Genomic DNA, 21,373 nt, shown 5'->3' with positions numbered 1-21,373 from the left:
ACTGGTGGCACGGAGGGCATGGATGTCCTTGGCGATACTGGGCGAGCGTCCCCTGGTACGCGCGTCCGCGCCCCTGGTACGCGCGTCCGCGCCGTTGTGTGTACCACGGCGCTTTTGTCGAGTACCTTCACCTTGCCTGACATATCTTGCGGGCCCGGAAAAACGTCCAGTGACTATTTTTTATTATTTTATACATCCATACGTAATATAGCAATGCTAGATGAGTTGAGTGATCGCTTGACTTCGGGGTGATGGAGACGCGAATTCATTATTCTCTGCATGAAGACCTGTGCAAATGTGCTAGTGAGTTTGTTAAGTATAGCTTAGATTACTAATGTTAATTTACTTGAGCTGTGAACAATTATAAGATAATTTAACCTGTATTACGCCAGTGGTGTTGTGGATATTTGGTATAGGTACGTTCTCTACTTGGTGGAGAACCGTGACAAAAAAAGGAACTTACGAGTATATGCAATACAGTATACACAGTCTGGCCCCACGTCGTTTACGCTCAACCATCGAAGATGTGTATTGCTAGAATCCTAGCAATAGTTTTCATTATTACTCATCAATGTGTATTTATTTACTTTAATTGTCTAACACGCTATTTCTTTGATTTAAAAACTAAGTGCATGTTTGACTTCCATCTCAACTGATGGAAAGTGACGATGGCGCATTTTCACACCTAAATAATGCCTATTTACTCTTGCCCTGAAAAGGCCCAAGTTATACAATACAGTTCAGGGTACGCTTCGTGAGAATCCTTGGAATATCCTTGACATAGGAGTGGAACCCCAGCCTACGTTTGGGTCCCCGATGATGAAAGGTTATAGTGCCCTTTTCATATACCCTAAGGGTCGGTAGGGAGCACAGACGTATATCTAGATAGACGCCGTAAGTACAGCAAGTTGTATGAAAACCAAGCGTGTCACATTTTTTGCACCCATTATGGCGTCACAAGAACTATTTAGTGATGGAAACCTCCTTCCGCGCGCTCTAAATCGATTGATTGAACGGAATACGCGTAAACACGCGTATTTCATTCCATTAATCGATTCTAAATATAATAATTTTTGTTCAAGTATTTGTTGATTACAGGTAGTCGTAATATTAATATATTAGAAAAATACTGGAATAAGATAGTTAAGTCCTTTATTTTACTTCTTTTTAAAAATGTTGATTACTTAAAAAAAATAAAGACTATAATTTTTAAACGACTTCAAATATTCAAATTATTGTCCTTCCAATAAAATGAGTAATAGAAGATCTTATCGATTAACTTAAATAATGAAAACGCACGTCAATATATGTACTTGCGACTCCCTTAATTAATTTTACTAGATGGTTTTCTGTTGGTAATTGATTAAATTGATGAATGGCAAGACAAATGAAAATGTTACTGCTGACAAAATATGGTAAAATCTTGTTAATCAGAAGAGGTTTACCTAATGACGACCTCGTGTGAAATTTTTGTGATTTGTTTTTTTTTGTTTATTTCTCGGATTTCTAACTCTGCTACTCTGCATATTTTGATAGCATCTTAGGTGGGATAAACTAGATCACCTTCGTCCTCGAAAGCAACGAACTCATACGTATGACCAACTCCAGGTTTTTGTAAAGACAGCGCACTATTAATTCTTTGCATTATATATTTTTTTGTATTACTCGTACTACATATCCGGCGATGTATGTAATTATTTGCTCATTCGAGGCAACGTGCTGCAAAAATTATCGAAATTACAGATACTACTGATAATAGATGCAACAAAACTGAAAAAAAAACGAAACTTTACTAACCGTTATAACAAAAGAGTTATAGAGTATTTTTGTAATATTGCTAAGGTCATAATAATTTCCGTCTCTTTTGTTTTCAAAATCGATCAGAATCGAGAAAAGTGTTGCCTAACGTATACATCACTAAATGTTAAATTTTGCTAAAGAAATGTGCAAGCGGCCGTACCACGAAACTGAATGCATTATACAAAAGTGCGTTCGTCCGATATTCATGGCGTATTAACAGAGAATCACAAATATATCGCACCAAGTAAAAGCCGCAATGTAAATTTGAATTTCACTTACTTTGGGCACGCGAAGTACGTACACTTGCGCGTCTATCTAGATATATGTCTGTGGTAGGGAGGATCACTATAATCATACTTACGTAGAAAGGAACGGGGGCTGTCCAGGAGTGAAATAACGCCTCACCCCGGAAAGGATGTCAATTTTCTTGGCTGAATTTTTGGCTATGTATTCTAAGTAACTGCCGAAGTTCAAATCGGATGACAGATCCATTCTATGTAGGTAGCTGGAGACGGTCGGTATGGATATATTCCGAAATGTCAGAGTCAGGTCAAAGGGATAAGGGAAGGTGCTAGTTTTTCTGTCTACCTTTTCTGATGTTTTATGTGCAGCGGTGATTTACTCTTAATTTTTTTTATTTAATCCACAAGCCATAGAAGCTGCTTTTAATTAATCGAAATTGCCTGATGTATGAAACCTAAAATTAATACCCATTTTCGTACGTAGCGCACATACTCTCATACAATGTCTCAGTAAACCAACTTAACTTCTTTTAAACCGTATTTCTCTCGATCATCGTACATTTTAATTTTTTTTGTTCGTGACAGTGTTTCAACATGAATAATTTGCTTGTCATGCGCGCATCAAATGTCCATGAAAAGATGATTCGGTCGTTTCTGTTCACGCACTATTGGCCGCGGGAACCGAGTATCACCGCGCTGTGGATGTCGGCCTGTAGCAAGTACGTCGATGTCCTCAATGATAAGTACGCTTCCTTTGGTGAGTGTTACCACTTCATTTTGTGAGTTTGAGTGTAACTTGTGGTGGTCTATCTATGTGTGTGTCCATCGCACCCGCGATAGAGGGTTTCCCTAGTGAGGGGCTACGAGAGTGTGCGTTATTTACTTATTATTTATTTTATTTCATTTGGGATTACAATACTACCATTTTAGTTACTCAGTCAGGCACTACTTTTTTTAGTCTATTCAGTATTGATATCAACATTAAAAAAAATAAAAAAATAAAAGTATAAGATCGAGAATTTTTCAATTATGTACTCAAATTTAAAATTAGCCTCTGAATTGCACTGAGTAATCGATAATAATTGTTTTAGAAGTTGTAATAGAAATGTTTGCTGTTCAGGCTTTCGATACATAGCTTTTGAAAAACTACGGCGCACGAACGAGCTCAAAATGGTGGGGGTACTGGTAGGCAACAAGGTATTTCCCTGGAGTGCGGAAGAGTTGGAGCAGTGGACGTTGCTCACCGATAGCCCCCCGGAGCAGACTCACATGTTCTTCAGGGCCCACGTCCTTCGGAGCTCTAATTTGTTTGCCACGTACAACTGTTCATATGTTTATGAAGTAAGTGTCTTTACTTTTCCTGATGATCTTAGTGATAATGTTATGACTAATGCTGTAAACGTAACTGCGATTACCACCTTGACTTTATTAATAACTTGTAATGTAATTAATGCCTTGTATGAGACAGCTATAGGTACACAATAAGGTCGTCACAAGTGGTGTCGTGAAAAGGAAAGTAGTAGAGTGAAAGAAGAATGTTAGTGATGTTCACAGGGAGGATCACAGACATATATCTAGATAGACGCTGCAAGTACAGCAATTTGTATGAAAACCAAGCGTGCCACATTAATATACCCCCTATGACGTCACAAGGGCTATTTAGTGATGGAAACCTCCTTCGGCTCGCTCTAAAAGACGCGTAAACACGCGTATTCCATTCAATTAATCGATTCTAAATAGAATAAGTTTTGTTCAAGTATTTATTGATTACAAGTAGTCGTAATAATAATATAGTAGAAAAATACTAGAATAAGATTGTTAAGTCCTTTATTTTACTTGTATTAAAAAAATGTTGATTGTTAAAAAAAATTAAGACTTTAATTTTTAATCGGTTTCAAATATTAAAATTATTGTCCTTCCAATAAAATAAGCTTATTATATAACATCTTTTTGTAACAGGAGATCTTACCGATTAACTTAAATAATGAATACGCACGTCAATATGAACTTGCGACTGCCTTAATTAATATTACTAGGTGGTTTTCTATTGGTAATTGATCAAATTGATGAATGCCAAGACAAATGAAAATGGCACTGCTGACAAAATATGGTAAAATCTTATTAATCATAGGCGGTTTACTCAATGACGGCCTCGTGTGAAATTTTTGTGATTTGTTTATTATTTCTCGGATTTCTAACTCTGCTTCTCTTCATATTTGGATAGCATCTATGTGGAATAAACTAGACCACCTTCGTCCTCGAAAGCAACGAACTCATACTATAAGGATACGTTTGCGAGCAGCCACTTCACAAGCCATGATACACTCACTATGCATGCGCACCGCGGCGTGCGCCAGCGATAGATATCCGCCTACGTTCAGTTCGCGCGTCCGCGACCCAGCGTTTATACGTGTTGTGTATAGTTGCGCCCGCCGCGCTCCGACCGCGCGACTTTTGATGTTAACATACCATAATATGTAGGTCTTACGAATAAACTAAGTGTGTATTCTATTGTCGGTGTTTAATTGTGATTCGTAATACATATGAATAACTCCAGGTTTTTGTAAAGACAGCGCACTGTTAATTCTTTGCATTATATATTTTTTTGTATTACTCGTACTACATATTTGGCGATGTATGTACTTATTTGCTCACTATATTCGTACATTCGACCAAAGAAATGTACGGACCACGGTACATCAGACTACACATTTTTGTTCGAAAATCGCTTCCAGTGCAACGGAACAAGATATGTCAATGTGTAACTTGATGTGCTGGCGTGTGTATAAGCGGTCGTACCACGAAACTGAATGCATTATACAAAAGTGCGTTCGTTCGATATTCATGGCATATTAACAAAGGATCACAAATATATCGTATCAAGTAAAAGCCGCAATGTATTACAAAAATGAGGCATACACACGGTTACATATTTGTTTTCTCGAAATTCGTACAAAACCAAAATAATTGTTTTTAAAATAAATTATGCATTTTCTGATTACATAATCACTTTCCCGTAGAAGGAAACGTCCCTGTTTATCCGTTTACCCACAGCTATGGTGCTTTTGCAGTTTATAACGGCACAATTATGCATTTTTCGCGTCTTCGACTGGTGTTTACCTACGATAACAGTCGAGCGCGTTCTGAAGTGTAGCAGCGGCAAGTAAGTGAATTTCACTTACTTTGGACACGCGAAGTACATACACTTGCGGCGTCTATCTAGATATATGTCTGTGAGGAGTACTGTAAACTAGGACGTAGCTTAGGATGCGTAGCGACAGCTACTTTTATGAATTTAAACTGGAATAATCTTAAAAACTTGGTTTATTGTATTCTTTCACATATTTTCTGATTCGGGTTACATTACGAACTATCAAGATGTTCTATTCTTAGTTATTTCATTTTTCAAACACATTCTAAATACAAAACTATATTCACTCAGCCAGTGATTCTACTCATGAGTAGAGCCTAAACTACAGTACCGACTTTGTTTTCAAAAGCAGGCCGACAGTAAAAGTGGTGCGTTCGGCGAACACAGCCATTGTTTGACTCTTCTGCTAACAACTTATCCAGATCCTAATCAAGTATCGATCTCGTCCGATGGCCACCCACATGGCCAGCTCCAAAAGTTACTTAAGATCAGGCGTGTTGTGCTGTGAAAAAAAAATGCGTGTCCCGCGTGCCGCCCACATGGCCTGCTACTAAATTTACTTAAGATCAGGCGTAGCGTGCTTTGAACAAAGATGCGTGCCCCGTGCGCCGCCCACAAGTCCTGCTACGTCAGAGAAGTCGTTTGTTTTATAGCGCTGAGAGTGTTAAGCATGCTCGATATTTATTTATATCAGTATTATCACGTGATACACAAAGACGTCCGTAACGATCTTACAAATTGCATTAATATTCGTCAGTGAGATTCAACGGAGCGCCTGGTTGCTCGGGTCCTTTATTGCTTCGCCACCTAAATGAGGTGATTGTTTAAAGAGTTGTTGATAGTTTATTAACATTGAATGAAATTAATTTATTGACCGTCGCAGTTGGAGGTGCTAGCGACGGCGGGGGAGGTAATGGGGCTAGGAGTGGGTACGGAGCTTGTAAAATTTGCCTTGAACGATGCGTACGATCAGAGGATCCCCGTGACATCACTCGTCGCGACTTCACATTATGCGTGAGTATCAACGTTTCTTACCATTAGTTAACGGAATAAAACGATTATTTATGTAAAGTATTTTATGCACCTGTCTTTATAAATTTCATAAAAATTTTTCATATAATTCAATTATGTGTTTATTGTATTTTACATTAAAACCAGATTTAGTAGATAAAAATAATTACATACATAGAAATTATTCATATTATTGTATCGTACAAACGTGTATGAAACATCATACTAATATCTTTATAATTAGTGTCCTTGTTTATGTGAGTTAATTGTATTTTATTTTTGATTTGTTATGTCTTATGTTTGAATTTTTTGATTATGTATCTGTATTTTTTTTTGTCTTGTTTAGTTTTAGTAGCAGTAGAGCTCCTTGTGAAAGAGTTCGTCCAGGGAACTGCCACCTTACCTATTTCTGCCGCCAAGCACTAATGTCAGCATGACTGTGTTCCGGTTTTGAAGGGAAAGGGTGCTGGTCAAATTACAGGCACATGAAACTTGTCAACTTACGTCTCAGGGTGACGGGGGCAGCGGTAGTGCCCCTTAGACCTTTGCAATTTAAAGCTCTGAGTGGCACTGGAATTGTTATGGACACGTGTAGCTTACCATCAGGTGCATGACTTGTTCGTCCCGTTACTTGGTGTTATAAGTAAATAAATAAAGCTTTTTTTGGTGGTACTTAAATTTTTTCTCTTCTTTCTTCTTTCCATATAAACGTATTTTTTTATTAGTATGAGATATGCTGGGGTGCTATGAAAATATCTCATCCACCAACTTGTATGTAATTTGCCACCTTGTCCCTGTACAGACGGTGTTTTGTATTCTGTAATAGCGCAAACATCGACCGTTTATTTTATTTTATTAGTTGATATTCAGTGGTCTCTAGGTATGCTTAAACTGTTTTTTTTCGACCCTTATTATTGGGTCTAAAAAACAACTTTTTTATATGTCCGAGTCTTAACCCAGTACTACATTTTTGGAGGTCTTGTTCACTCCAACAGTTTTAACATTGATATTTTGATACCGTGGACTTGCAGGGCGAAGATTTGCAAGAAGGTCGGCATGACACGCGTCTGGTCCTGTGACTACAGAGATATGGTGGACCATAAGGGCAATCCGGTTTTCTTCCCGCGGGCACCACATACTAGTGTCAGTGTGTACGCAATACGCACAGAAAAACGACTTTAATCAATAAAATAGTAGCGGTTAAACTAGTCATGTAAGGCTCAACTCACACTGGCGCAGAGTCGAAGCGTCGCGACGCGTTATGTTTTTCGCCTAGGGTACGAGTATATGCATCTCTATTTTCCCACTATCAAGGTACAAATTTGTGTTATGAAAATATGGAAACGGGCGTCGACCCTTGGATGCAGTCGAGCAGCTTCGCGCGTCACATGAGTGCAGTGAGGCGTCAGACGCAGACCACACTGTGATCCGGACGCACTAATGCAAGCGTCGCCAAGCGTTGTAGTTGAAAAACAGGACGCGAGGCGACGCTTCGACTCTGCGCCAGTGTGAGTTGAGCCTAACTTTCAAGTGAAGTGTTATTTAAATAAAAGTTTTTCAGAGTCCTTTACTAGATGGCGTAGTAAGCGACGATATTGATCTTTACTCTCGAATCTATTTAAATACCTAGTATTGTCGTTTTCTCGTACTTTTCATATTTTATTGGAGACTGTAAGACCGTAATGGCATTAAAATTCAAGCTTGAGTAAACAACGATATGCTTTTAAGTAGTTGCTGTTTATTACTTAAGACTACTTGCTTAGTGTCCACTAATATTTAATTTATATAAACGCCATCTTCATAAAACCTTAAATAAGGGTCATTAATATCTCACAGATGTCGCTTACGGCGTCGAAAGCCGAAAAATCTCAAAATACAAGGTCTATAGTAGAATTTCGTCGACTAGCTATCTCGACTTGTAGCTCAGTTGGAAAGAGTGAGACGACGGAATCTCGTGGTCGCAGGTTCGAGTCCTATCACCTCGAAAGAATGTTTCTTTGTGTTCGATCTTTGTATTAATAATTGTAGCCATCTATAGGTATACTTATTTTGTTCTTGTAAATAATGGTATTATTTTATTTCAAAAGCGCCTCATTTTACGCGGATTTTTGCATTGTACCTCTATGGTAGGGTTTCTTAACATGTGGTCCATGGACCCCAAAGGGGTCCGTGTAATGAACGCCGGAGGTTCATAACGAGCCTACCTAACATTTTGCATTAATATAAAAATTGGTATACAATATGTTGTGAATAAAAAGAGCAGTGCACGTGACTTTTTAAATTTTCGCGCCCTTTGACAGCTGCGGGCGAGACACGCGTCAATACAACCCGTGAACCTTTCTTATTGTTTATTATTAAAAATTTCATAAAAAAAAATGCTTATTAATCTAAACCTGGCGGCACAATAAACACCTGAGTGGGTTTATCCGTACAGCGCAAGAATTTTTTCTTCATTTTGGACCCGTGTTCGTGTTTCTTCGAAATTTTGAGAAGGTTCCATGACTAAAAAAGGTAATCAAAGTGATGAATATGAAAAAGGAAGATAATTAAGTTAGGGTATAAACCAGCTACAAGAGTGTACGAACGATGTGTAGGGTACATTAAAAACTTAATACAATCGTTGCATTCGATTTGTAAGAAAATTGTGTATATGTGTCTTATAAATATTCATACCTACTTGTTTTGATGAAATTCGGGTTTCAAAAAATATTAATCACATTTACTGTAGATTGATTTTAATTGGGTAAAGTTATACTATCTTAATAGCTACTGGAAATGCACCTCAAACAATCTTAAATATTTTTTTTATGGCTAAATGATGAAATTATACTTTTTTAACTCATAAAGCTGGTAATACACAATCTGACTAATGTTCAACGAGGTCAAGGGTTTCTACTTTTAAAATTTAATTTGGGATATTCCTGTCGTAGTTTTTACGAATTACATAACAACCAGAGATGTTGGGTTGATGATAGGTTAAACCCCAATAACCTATTTTTAGCCCGGGTTTTAGATGATATTTTTCTCAAAACTCGAGTTTTTATCTATTTTTGCCCAAAATCGTGGGCAGAAACGGCGCATATGGAATTTGGTATAATTCCATACTTATTACAAGTTTCGATGTAAAATAATATTTTTTTATGAAAGAGACAATATCTACCTTGCAATCCTGTGGATTCTCACTACTAACGATGTACGATGCGATTTGTACGAAAATCGATTCAATGGTAGACAGTGTAACGATTTTTTGTATCGATTTATTTCAATGCGATTTTCAAGCGAACCAATTCAATAGAAATTGATTTCTGATCTAAACGATTCGTTTTGCCTCATCGAATCGTCTAGATTAGCAATCAATAAACATTTTATAAAAATATCATTAAATTTAAACGAAATTCCATTGACAACAAATATTTACAATAAAAGAGTTTTTGCCCTCGATTTTGGGCATTAATGGGTGTTAACCCGATTTAAACCCAGCATTAACAAAACGCCGTATTAAAACACGGTCGCTTGCCCTTCTCTGATAAGCACTGAAATGTTTGTCTATAAGGTCTGCGTTTTCAATTAAAACCGTCTAGTATTTAGTTCAAATAAGCTCCCCTTCCGGCTTCTAATAAAAAGGTCTTTAATTATATTTTGAAAATGCAAAAAAAACTGTTTACTATTATGCAAGTCTTTAAAATTGTGTGCCATAAATATTTACAGACAAATAAAACATGACAAAATTTATTGTTTATTCAGTTTAATAATTAAAATGAGCATAATTATAATTTCAAACGTTTGAAAATAGATTTTACAACAAGGAAACAGTTGCAAATCTTGAAGTATAATTAACATTGGGCTTTAAACGTATTGAACTTGTACTCGGTCCTGTACCATTGGAAACGCATCTTACTCTTAAGTATATATTTACAGCAGAAACATCACTATAAGAAGACTATGACCAAAGGCTTTTGTTGCATTACTTTAATTAATAGACCGTGATGTCGCGGTGGTAATTTCAGCGATACAGCGAGAGCCTTTTTAGGTCTAAATAGAAACAGACACAGACGAGATGCTAAATAGTCACAAATCTGTGTCAAACTTACACAATATCTTATATTAAGATTATACATTGGCTACAAAATGGCTGCGGACAATTAAATAAATTCTAAATTAGTCGTGAACCTCCATATTACTTGGACCAAATTAGTTTATGTGAGACTATGTGTAACCAATTAACATTTTTGAATAGCTTTTTAATTATTTTTATAAAAAATTATGACTGATAAATGAACAAAAAAATACAAAGTTTCAAGAAAAAAAAAGTGACTTTCAATTACAGTATTTTAACATCAAATACTACTTTGGTTTCTTGTAGACAGTAGGCGTGTTAAGTTTGCGTCGATGTTAAATCAGCGCATTGTCGACATGGTTCGTTGGTTTTTTTTTGCTTTTTTATATCTCTGCAAGTTTATTTAACTCGTAACGTTGGGTTTGATTTCATTTCTATCAGATTTAGTAATCGACACGCTTATTGTCAGACTATAATAGCACACTAGTGGCCTACTAAGCGTGGGAAGTTAAAAAGAAATAATTATTATTTTAAATCGTAGCTATAGGTCGAAATCGTATGATGCAAAATTTGAATCTATTAAGATACTACCTCAGCTCGAATTTAAGTTTTTCCGTTTTTAACATGGTTCATTTTGCTTATGTCGAACGGAGGGACCCTGGCTTTATTACAGAATATATTTTTACACAAACGTTATTTAATCCATTTGAAAAATGTATATGGTATATTATACGTCTTCTACTTAGTCCAGTTGATATAAAAAAATCGTTGGTATATTTTATGTAAAGTACAAATTGAATACGGCGGTTTTCTTGTAAAATTTCGAGGTAAGTTTGTGGTTTTTTTCAGTGTATGTCCTCAGTTTTACTATATATTTTTTCCAAAATGATTGATTCAACTCTTTCACTGTTATGTAGACTCAGCTAAAGCCATTTGAGGCTGTATAGACTCTTAAGAGATTACAGTGTTGATTGTCGCTGCCACTGGCGGCGTAAATTGTTAGACTTAAATAATAAACAGCGCTTCTAGCGGTTAAACGTTTTCCATACAAATGTTTTTGCGGTTGGTAGCGGCTGTAGACAATAAAATAGTATTTCTTATTGTCGTATTACTACTTATTCGATTTGGATCTATAAGATCATAAATAACGGTAGGAGGTATTCTACATCTATTAACACACCACTTGAATTTGGAAAAAAACTAATTTTAACGTATACATTGTACATTTTATCGAATATATCGAATATTGTTTAAGTTCAGTCTCGTTGCAGCTACGCAGTGCACATCGAAAGTAAGTTTGACATTTGGCGTGGCGAGGATGGCGCAGTGTGAAATAGTGCAGTAATTATTGCTTGCTGTAGCCCCAGCTCTTGCCACCCTCTTTGCCACCTTTGTTGCCGTAGTCGGAGTGCTTCTCGTGGTGTTCCTCGTGGCCGTGCCCACCTTTGTAGCCTTTGTGGTCTGCATCCACGTGTCCTTTGTTGCTGCGGATTGTAACGATAAGGATGGTAGATTTTACTTAATGACGCCTTACAGTACTAGGGGAAAGTTGGTTAACAGCGAGTCCTTAAATAATAAAGCCTATAATTAAACTCAGGTTTGGTTTATATAAACGAAAATTATAGTCGTAAGTAGGCACACATAAATAGGCTACAATTATAAAGAAATAAATGAGAAAACGCTGTATTATCAAATTGATCTCTCAATATCGTGCTTAGGTATGATAAAATCGTGTCCATATGAATTTAAAATTTCATGGAATTCGTGCAAGGAATTACATAGAGACTGTAACAAATTTTAAAGTTGGCAAAACTTCGTAAGTAGGTACTTATAGGTAATCTAGAAAATTTACACCAAGATAATTGATAGCTAGAATATTAACAATAACAATCTAAGTTAAATAACCAGGGGACCTGCCCTCTTTGTAGCTTATTTTCTTAAAGAACTAGTAGACTTGGTAACTTTTGGAGTGAAAGTCTACACTTTCATCATTAGCATCTACATGCTAATTTAATTAATATAAATTCTTCCAAATCTATCAGTTTTAACAATACTCGACTACTGTTAATTTTCTTTCGTTTCTTCGATATTTTTATCATTATCTTTGTTTTTCCCTATCGAATTTTTCCTTATCTTTACTATTTCGGGATTTTTGTACTCGAGTTTCCACAAACTTATCCTTCCCACTGTTTTCATTGCTATTCAGAATTTTTCTCTTAACAAATTTTTCTTTGTCTTGTTATCCTTTCTTCTTCTTCTACCCTTTAACATGTTTGTCAATAAAGTTATCATAGTTTATGATTCCGTGCCGAAACCTGATAATATAGTGTACTAGACGCAATATTGTTAAACACGATCATTACGTTTTCGAAACCTCAATAGAATGTAAGAAAGAAAAATATATCTCCGAAATGATTTTGCAGATCTGTTCTATAATATTTTAACCTTTCAAATATGGCTTACCTCTTACAGTAAAAATCCGTAAAACTATATTATATCAGTGTGAAAATTTAAGGGTTACGCTGGGAATGAAGTGACAGCATGCATGCGACGATTTATTACGTATCGGGCTATGATACTGAGTCGCTGTAGACTAAGTAGCGTGTAATTATTGAAATATACAGATGCGCGGAAATATCAGACGCTCGGTAATATCGAGCTCTCCCCTACCTACAGTAAACTGAACAATAGTATCACGTTTAGTGGAGTTAATGGGTAAATTTATTTACTCGTCAATTATTTTGTCAATTTATGTCTCAGGCTGACGGGCACAGTGGCAGTGCTCCTAAGATTTTTACGATTATAAGCCAGAGCCACTCAGAAGTGGCACTGCAACTGATATTCATAACAATAGGCGCACGACTTGTTCGTCCTATCGCTTGGTTATTATAAGAAACAAAAAAACTCTTCTTAAATTAAAAGTGTAGGTAAATTTTGTCGTGATAAAAAATGTAATTTTTTACATTAGATTGCTGTTAAAACAAGTGAAAATGCGGAACGTGATACAGGCTAGTGATGTACCAACCAATTCCAAATACTCAGCTAAATATTAACATAGCTGTAGGATTCTTTAAAATATTATGCTGGATGAACTCGACCTAAAACTCGTATTTCTTTAATATGTCGTGCATGCGTTTGTGGGGGATTTCTGCATGCTGATTTTGATTCAAACCGGAATCGAACCAATCGGGTAGTCTCGAAATCAGATGGGTTTCCGAGCGAAAAGATGAACCTGATTCCTACTATATTTTTCTAATTTGTGAGTTAAATCAATTATTGTTCCGATTTGAAATGTCAAGTTTCCGATCGGCCTATTGTGAATCGCAATTATGCGCCTCGACTCGGAATAAACGCACTTTCCGATCGGCAGAGGCAATCAAAATCAAGCTGCTGGAATCTCACCCAGACCTTAATACTTGTCTGTTGTATTAATGGGTGCGATAGTGGTCGATAAACTGGGCCGGTTGCCTTAGTGCCCCGCCATCACAACCTATAACGATAACAGCTAAATAAAATACGGAGATTCTCACCTGTATCCTTTCTTCCCCTTTTCAACGACGTCATGTCCGGCATTGAGGTGATGAGCCTTCTTTTTGCCGCTATCGTTGCTTGCATGTTTAGCATGGAATTTGCCGAAGCGGTGATGCTCTCCGCTCTTGTGGTAATCATCGTAGAACTTGTGTTCTTTGTGGAACTCGTCCTTATGGTACTTGTTGTGATAACCTGCAAATTATAGTACGTATGTTAATACTGCAAGTTTAAAAAGAGTTTTTCGGATACCTCTAAGTAGAATAATGGTAACAATGATCGATATTTTTGTCTTTAAATTTGAAATAACTTTATATTTTTAAACTTATGTCAATAGTGATTAGTTTATTTGACAGGTATAACCCTCCAGAAAAATTATGCTGTAGTATGTTTCATAACCTAAACTGGAATTACTCTAAATCTCCTGTAATGAACATCAAAAATCCACTAATTAACTAACCAGTAATCGACACTCACCAATAGTGAACACCCAGTAACTAACCCTTACCAATAAGAAACATGTTATTATGAACTGAAACGTTTGTTTATTAGAAAATTTTGTTCTATCTTATTACAAATTAATTTTAAAAAGATGTCGATATTGGTACTTGTCTGTCACTGGCGCCACCACCTGTAAAAATTAATCCTTTAAATATTTTATGATTGTTGCGATGCTACTAAGAGCTTTGGCCGTCACCAAACTTATTAACGCGGAATAGTCCTAATGTGATTCTGTTTAACCACACTTGTTGCATTAAGCAGGTTCGCCGTTGACGCGACCGTTAGTGCGCCGTCGCGCCAGTTGTTTTTCCTAAACCAGGATCAGCTGCCGTTGGCATGCGTACAGATACGGTCTGAAATTCGCACAAAGCACATTCGTTGCCGATCTGTATCGAGCCGCGTCCGTACGAACCGATGTGAAACACACAACGTCTTTTTCATCACACTTTCTCGTAAACAGTGTCATGACATGCAGGTAAATTCAACCGTAATGTCTTTTACACTTAGACTATTTATTTTTTCCATCCTCTAGGCTTTTACATCACATTATCGTCCTAAGGATTTCTTACGTCAGGTTAAGCAAAAAAGGTTTAATGCTCGAAAAATCTGAACGCATATATCGCATACACTTGAAATATAAAAAAAGTATGCTTGTTATTTTACTAAATTTATTTTGTATATAAAATAGAAATAGAGACGAAATGTCATTTAATTTGTTAAAAAACTATCCTGCCAAATCATTACTGCGCTCCGATTGGCCAGTCCGAATTTGAAACAATTGACGGGTCGAATTCAAATCGACCAGTTTAACTCGAGGCTTGCTATAATGGACGAAAATTGAAAAATTACATATTTAATATATAATTATAGATGAAATGTGATTCCGTTTGTTTTGTAATTAGATGTTTTGCTGTTTTTCTAAACCTGTGTTTTTTTAACCCTGAGTCGCGGGTGCCGGATACACACATAGACAACCTCAAATAACACCAAACTCACGAAGGAAATAAATATAGGCCATGCAAATATTTTAACGGATAGGAATCGAACCCGGAAACTCTGCGTGGTATACCAGCATGGTAACCGTTCGGCCACGGAGGAAGTTGAATTGCACGGATTCAATTTAGTGTCTTGAATTTAACTATAGTTAGCCAATGCATTACCCAAGTGAAGTGTAACTAATAATGAATTAATTCTAAACCTGTGGTCACCATGAACTATAACGCAATTGGAAAGCCATGACCAATGGTTGGGAAAACAAGTGAATAGCGCTATATTGATTTCGTCACGTCACCACAGTGATTGTTTCGAGAGAATTGATAGAAATGCTCACGCCGATTGTCAATGGGAGTTCAACAACAAATAACTTTATGTAACTGCATTAAACCAAGCAACGCTTTCCCTCGACCGCAAAATATTACAATTTCTCGAATAATGGTCACTATACCCGAACCTGGTTCGCGGTGACCTGACCTCTTATATTGCGTTAAAATTGTAACATGAATTATTTTTTAATGTATAAGAAAGTGTTAAAAGAAGGTAAGAACACGAACTTGCGTAGTGCACGACTTTCTTTCTGTTTATTGGTTGGTGAAAACCCGCGCTTCATGCTACGGGCTTCGCTGCGAGGATTTTTATGCGTGCCTATGTGCTGTGTAAGGGAAAATGATTTTTTACTAAAATAAAGACTATATTGCGTTGAAGAAAAACTGCATGTCGATTTTTTATTTTGTGTCCAACAAATCAGAGTTACATTTACCATTTATCTTAAGTAATTATGAAGGATGAAGTTATTTTATCTTCACTCCTAGACTTTAAAAAAATACTAAAGCAATGCCATTGAAATTTAATTTCAATGAAAATGAAATTTCTTTAAATCTTAAAATGGTAAACTATTTTAATGGTAAACTATTTTAATAGTTTACCATGACTTTAAACAAAAACACTTTTGTGTTCAGCTTATTAATGTTTTGGAAGAGAGCTGATAAGATGATGAGATGAGAGATAAGAGGCACTTACATACACACAGCGCTTCCCGTTGGTCAGAATGATGGTCAGACTGGTCTGGTCAATGGATTTTTTTGCCATTATTCCGATCAGCTCGTGATTTATTAAGGTATTGTTGAGTACAAAAAGGCTTTTTCCTATTTGTCATGTGATATCAACCACAAATACTATTTTTATCAAGAAAAGTAATGACAGTCTTATAAAGTTAAAGTTCCTACCTTTAGTCTTGTGTCCCTTCTTGTGTCCTTTCTTTTCATCAAAGTGTGCACCGCGGCTGCCGTGGGCCTCCTCTTCATGGCTACCCTTATGCCCAGCATTGTCGTGGTGTTTATGTTTTTTGCCTGTCGCTTCCGCGTACACCTTGCGGTGATGCTCATCTTCCTTATGGCCTTTGCCGCCTTTATCTACCCAGTGGTTTGTCTTGTGTCCCTTCGATGTCTGAAAATGTTGTGAGACTACGATATCGTCATCATCCATCGATGTAGTTAACCGTTTCGATGATGGTGTTTAGTTGATTAATACAATAATGAAGATTGAGTTATCTACTGTGATGCTGACAGTTGCGGTGGCATTAGGATGTATTGAAATGTGACAAACTAATGCTGATATCATTTAAATATAGCATTTGAATGCTTCCTTGACTTCATATTCATATTCACAGGTTTGAGATTCCGCTAAAAACGTATAAATGTAAAACATTTTAACATTTGGACCTAAAATAAAATTAGTTCCGTAATATTTTAAACTTTTTAGTATAATTGGCTACTTGATTGCTGTACATTGTGAATGGTACCTAATAATTGTGATTATTGAGTAATTACTTAATGGAGCCTAACATTGGGATTTTATCAAATGAATGATTTTGAATACACGATAATGTGGACTGTTGAACTGAGAGATAGCTTCAAAAAATTCTGAGATGAGTAAAGTTCTTGTGATGTCCAGTGGCATTATTTTCAATATCACTGAATATGGTGCATTTTCAAAATACGATCTTTGTTTTTTTAAATCTGCTTCAACAGCTAATTTAATATTTTCTTCTTCCTACTTAGGAAAACGCTGCATAACGGAAATGGTTCACATCGTGGAATCGTTTCGTAGAAGAGTTTCTTGGTTATGAAGAAATGTCTAACCCCCATTGGGCTTATAGATTGATTATGACCATAGCATCTGTTTATAGTAATACTAAGAAACTATGTTTCTAAGCTATTTTGGAATGAGAACCAGAATATAAGTTTTGAAATGTAATATTAGTTGAACCTCGTAAGGTCACACATCAACATGCACATAATAATATGTGATGTGCTTTAGACCCAGACTATATTAATCTAATAATCGATCACGGAAACGTTCGGTGTACATTGTAATGAAAATATAATACATTAATGAAAAATTTGTGGAATGAAATCGGTTAATGGAAGAAGTAACATATACAAAAAATTACAATCGAATTAAGATTGTCTTTCGTTTTTGGAGTACGTTAAAAAAATTTCAAAAAACCTCTGTAATGCTTTTGCAAATGCTATTTTCGCGTAATTGCACTATCCCCGACGTTATATTAAATCAATAGTATAAGTTTGTATTTCGACAAAAATTCTACAAATTAATTGATGATAAAGAATCAAGAAATATGAAGATTTTCGAGATTATGTAAATATCAGTATGTAGATATGTAAATAAGCAGTTAAATACCACTGTGATATCCACTCTTTTCTACATACTTGCTCAATTAAACAGAAATTAATACTGCCAAACCAGAACCAGAACCTTTTTGAAGATGTGTTAATAATCATAAGTCTCCTTTCGTTTCCTCGTAGTCGTAAAATCTTATATTCGCCGGTAGTCGAATGAGATACTTATGCAGGAAAGTAACTAATAAAAGTTCATTGAGTATAATATTTTACAAATAGTGAAAGAAATTAATAAAATATAAAGACAATAAGCGAGATATTTGTGTGTCACAAAAAAATGTTTAAAAAATTGAAAAACAGTGTTATGGCAATGATTTTGAGAAGAAAAGTAGTAAGAATTCCCATGAACCTATGAATTGAAGTGATAAAACTAAATTGTAACAAAAAGTATTTAATCTCAATATAAGTCAAATGTATTTGAGTATAAAAATGTGTTTTTTTACACCTATAATAAATAAACTTAGTACAGGGCCACAGGCATATTACACGCTTGTACTTTTTGTACAGACCCACACATTTGCATAATAATGAAAGGCGCGCGGGACTACCAGCTCTATGTAACGCTAGTGCATCGTGAGATAATGCGAATGTGTGCATCCGTACACGGCACGTGGCGGGTGCGCACACACTATTCTATGCTACAAATCACCCAAATAGACCTAAAATAAATAGTTTTATAGTATTTATTGCGTAAAATAGTACCTACCTAATATTTCTGGCAATAAATTGAAAAAGTGTGTTCACTTGCCCAAATCAAAAGTGTCTAAGGATCAAGCACGTTTTTGCCAATTTCCGAAAATATTTGTTATCAAATCTATAATTTGAAATTGAAAACGAAATTGAACAAAAAATCCATTGGTGGTAAATAAACAATTGAGAAACCTGATTTTCAGTAATTAGCAAAAACGTGCTTGATCCCTTGCTTAGAATAATAACGCATAGAAACCTAGTCCACACACGCTAAGTGAGGCAAATTGAAGCGCGCCCAATGGGCCTACACGAGCGGGCGGGCCTTCAGTGCTCAAGGTCAACTTGCACTGCGAACAGATCAACAATTTTAGCTAAAAATGACGAAATGTGCTGTAAATGAGTGTAAAAATACGTCAGACAAACATAAAATAGATACTAACATCACATTCCACAAGGAAGTAACGCGTTTCAACTTGTATTTTTATATAAATATTCACTAAAACCGAAAATTAACCTACTACTAAAACTAGCCTACATGAATTTGATTTTTGCCTCACTTGTGACAGTTCGTTTGATATGAAACTATCATTCTATGCGTTATTATTCTAAGATCCCTTGAAATTTTTGATATGTGTACTTTAATGTATTTATGTTTTGACTTGTAAATAACAGAATTACACAGTATGTAACTATTAGTTGCATTGTAATGCTTCTCGCTGTAAAAAGTAACATGTTATTTTAAGGTAAATCGAATTTTCGAAACGATATTTTGCCAAGACCACCGACTGGAACTGTAATAAATATATCCACATTTATACATACATTTGTAGTAGTAATCTAGTAGTAGGAACATGAATACGTACATATATGTACGTATTAATCTATGCCTTACGTAATTATATTTATTATTATGATTACCAGTTTATTTAGATGGAGGTAGTAACTAAAACGTTCAACTACCGACCAGAATAATAGTAAGAAATGTGTTATCCCTTTTACCTCGCATATCTAAATATCTTCTAAACAAGAATGGTTAAATTTTTTTTAGATAAATTCGTAACAGAACACAATAAGCAACACTCAAAGCTATACCTTTCCCTTATGGGCACCGTGATGTTCGCCGTGGTGATTTTGTCCGCCGCCAGCGGAATGACCATGGTCGCCGTGGTGACCATGTCTGCCGCCAGTGTTGTGATTATGTTCAACATGATGATGATGCTGCTGGTGGTGACCGGCGGCCGCGCCAAATTGGTCACCTGCCAACCTCTGCGGTGGCGCGGCCGGAGCAGGCGCCGATGGAACCGGCGCAGGGCCCACCACAAGCGCGTCTGGCGCCGTCAAAGCGATCGGGATTGGCGCTGTGTTGACCGGTGATATGAACTGGACAGGGCTACTTGGCGGCATAGATTTGTTAGCTTTGACAGACACAGAAGCAGGGTTAGCAGTGTTCACAGTGACATAAGCCTCTCTTAAAGGCAATTGACGTCCTTGCTTTTGCTGCGGCGGTAAAATCGCCAAGGGCCGAGTAGCAGTCCCCGCGCCCGCTGCGGCGAATTGCACGACTTTAGAAACGGGATGGTAACTGAGTGGAATAGGCACTTCTGCACTCACTTCAGAACCGTGATGGTGGGTGAAAGCCGGTGCGCCCGGTGCTGCATACACTCTATGGTAGTGCTCAGCACTGGCCGCCAACATCTCCTCGTATGGCGGCGATGGAAAAGAGGAACCTTCATCAATAAACTCATGCACTTCGTATTGGTGAACTTGACGTGGCTTCCTGTTATATTGCTCCGGCTCGGGCGACCGCTTCATGCGGCGTGGCGGCGCCGGGTCGTACTCATAGTCGCAGCATCGTCTCCTGACACGTACTTGCTCCTCGTATGGCTCATCGACGTCGGCCTTTCTACTGCGCGTGTGATCTTCGCGTTCGTTCATGTACGGCTCCTCAAGCTCTTCCTCTTCGACCCAGGGTTCCCCGATATCGTCTACATCTTGGGCGAATGCGAGCGCGACGATCGCAAGTAGCCAGAATGCCGCCCGCATCGTTAAACACTGAACTAAAATCTACTGTTTTTTGTTATATACTTATAAGCCTTTCACTGAGTGGTGTAACGAAACCTTTATTGAAAAGGACTTGCTAAATTGTCGGGCGGCCGATGGTGGAAAAGTGTTCTTTTTGCAGCTGTGTAGAACGTTATATCGGGCGAAGTGTAAACAGAGCAATGTTTGCGAAGCATGTGTCACAAAGCGCGCGGTAACTGCGGCGCGGCGGTGGCGCTTGGTTAGCGGCGCGATCGAGCTAGAGGGTCGAACGGTGACGTTGCCGGCTGCGGGAGGACTGCGCGAATGCCAAGCACCACCCGCCTAGAAAGCGTTCGTAACAAGCGATGAAAATTGTTGTTCCGTGCGATTATCGTCGCGAATATTCTGAATAGAGAAAACAGCGGCCGTGAATGTTTAGTAGTGGAACTTTTACAAATCGTCTGTGGCCGTGAGATCCGGTTGCACAACGCCCCGCAACAGCGTTTAGTGTAGTTTGACGCGTGACTAAAGTTTATTGATTTACTGCGTGGTAAAATTCACCTGACTACCCTTCAAAACGAATTTACTGCTGATTCGTAAGGAATGTCATTTTGCATCTTTTCAAATAATAGTGATGTGATGTCAACACAGTTTGTTTAATGAACTAGTCCTTTTG

The 21,373-nt window shown here is 37.1% G+C and overlaps 2 protein-coding genes across 3 annotated transcripts; one reads left to right on the top strand and one right to left on the bottom strand.

The window, feature by feature from the left end:
• The first annotated feature begins 50 nt into the window (after positions 1 to 50).
• Positions 51 to 7,525, top strand: LOC113235202. Its single transcript, XM_026470823.1, has 5 exons — positions 51 to 169; positions 2,628 to 2,799; positions 3,163 to 3,383; positions 6,077 to 6,207; positions 7,236 to 7,525. The coding sequence occupies exons 2-5, from the start codon at positions 2,637 to 2,639 to the stop codon at positions 7,384 to 7,386; spliced, it is 666 nt and encodes a 221-aa protein (XP_026326608.1). The 5' UTR covers positions 51 to 169; positions 2,628 to 2,636; the 3' UTR covers positions 7,387 to 7,525.
• Positions 7,526 to 9,048: 1,523 nt separating this feature from the next.
• LOC113235201 (histidine-rich glycoprotein-like) lies at positions 9,049 to 21,163 on the bottom strand. 2 transcript variants are annotated; one of them, XM_026470821.1, is made up of 5 exons: positions 20,893 to 21,163; positions 19,768 to 20,727; positions 16,513 to 16,732; positions 13,792 to 13,984; positions 9,049 to 11,745 (listed from the first exon to the last, which is right to left on the bottom strand). In XM_026470821.1, the coding sequence occupies exons 2-5, from the start codon at positions 20,716 to 20,718 to the stop codon at positions 11,607 to 11,609; spliced, it is 1,503 nt and encodes a 500-aa protein (XP_026326606.1). In that variant the 5' UTR covers positions 20,719 to 20,727; positions 20,893 to 21,163; the 3' UTR covers positions 9,049 to 11,606. The 2 variants fall into 2 exon arrangements, with proteins under 2 accessions (XP_026326606.1, XP_026326607.1); XM_026470822.1 differs by having other exon boundaries at positions 20,287 to 21,163.
• Between the last annotated feature and the right edge of the window lie 210 nt (positions 21,164 to 21,373).

This window comes from Hyposmocoma kahamanoa, unplaced genomic scaffold, assembly GCF_003589595.1.
Source record: "Hyposmocoma kahamanoa isolate Upper Pololo Valley unplaced genomic scaffold, ASM358959v1 87, whole genome shotgun sequence".
NCBI classification, from domain to species: domain Eukaryota; kingdom Metazoa; phylum Arthropoda; class Insecta; order Lepidoptera; family Cosmopterigidae; genus Hyposmocoma; species Hyposmocoma kahamanoa.
Note: the sequence above shows the minus strand (reverse complement) of the source record. Positions and strands in the feature narration are given on the sequence as shown.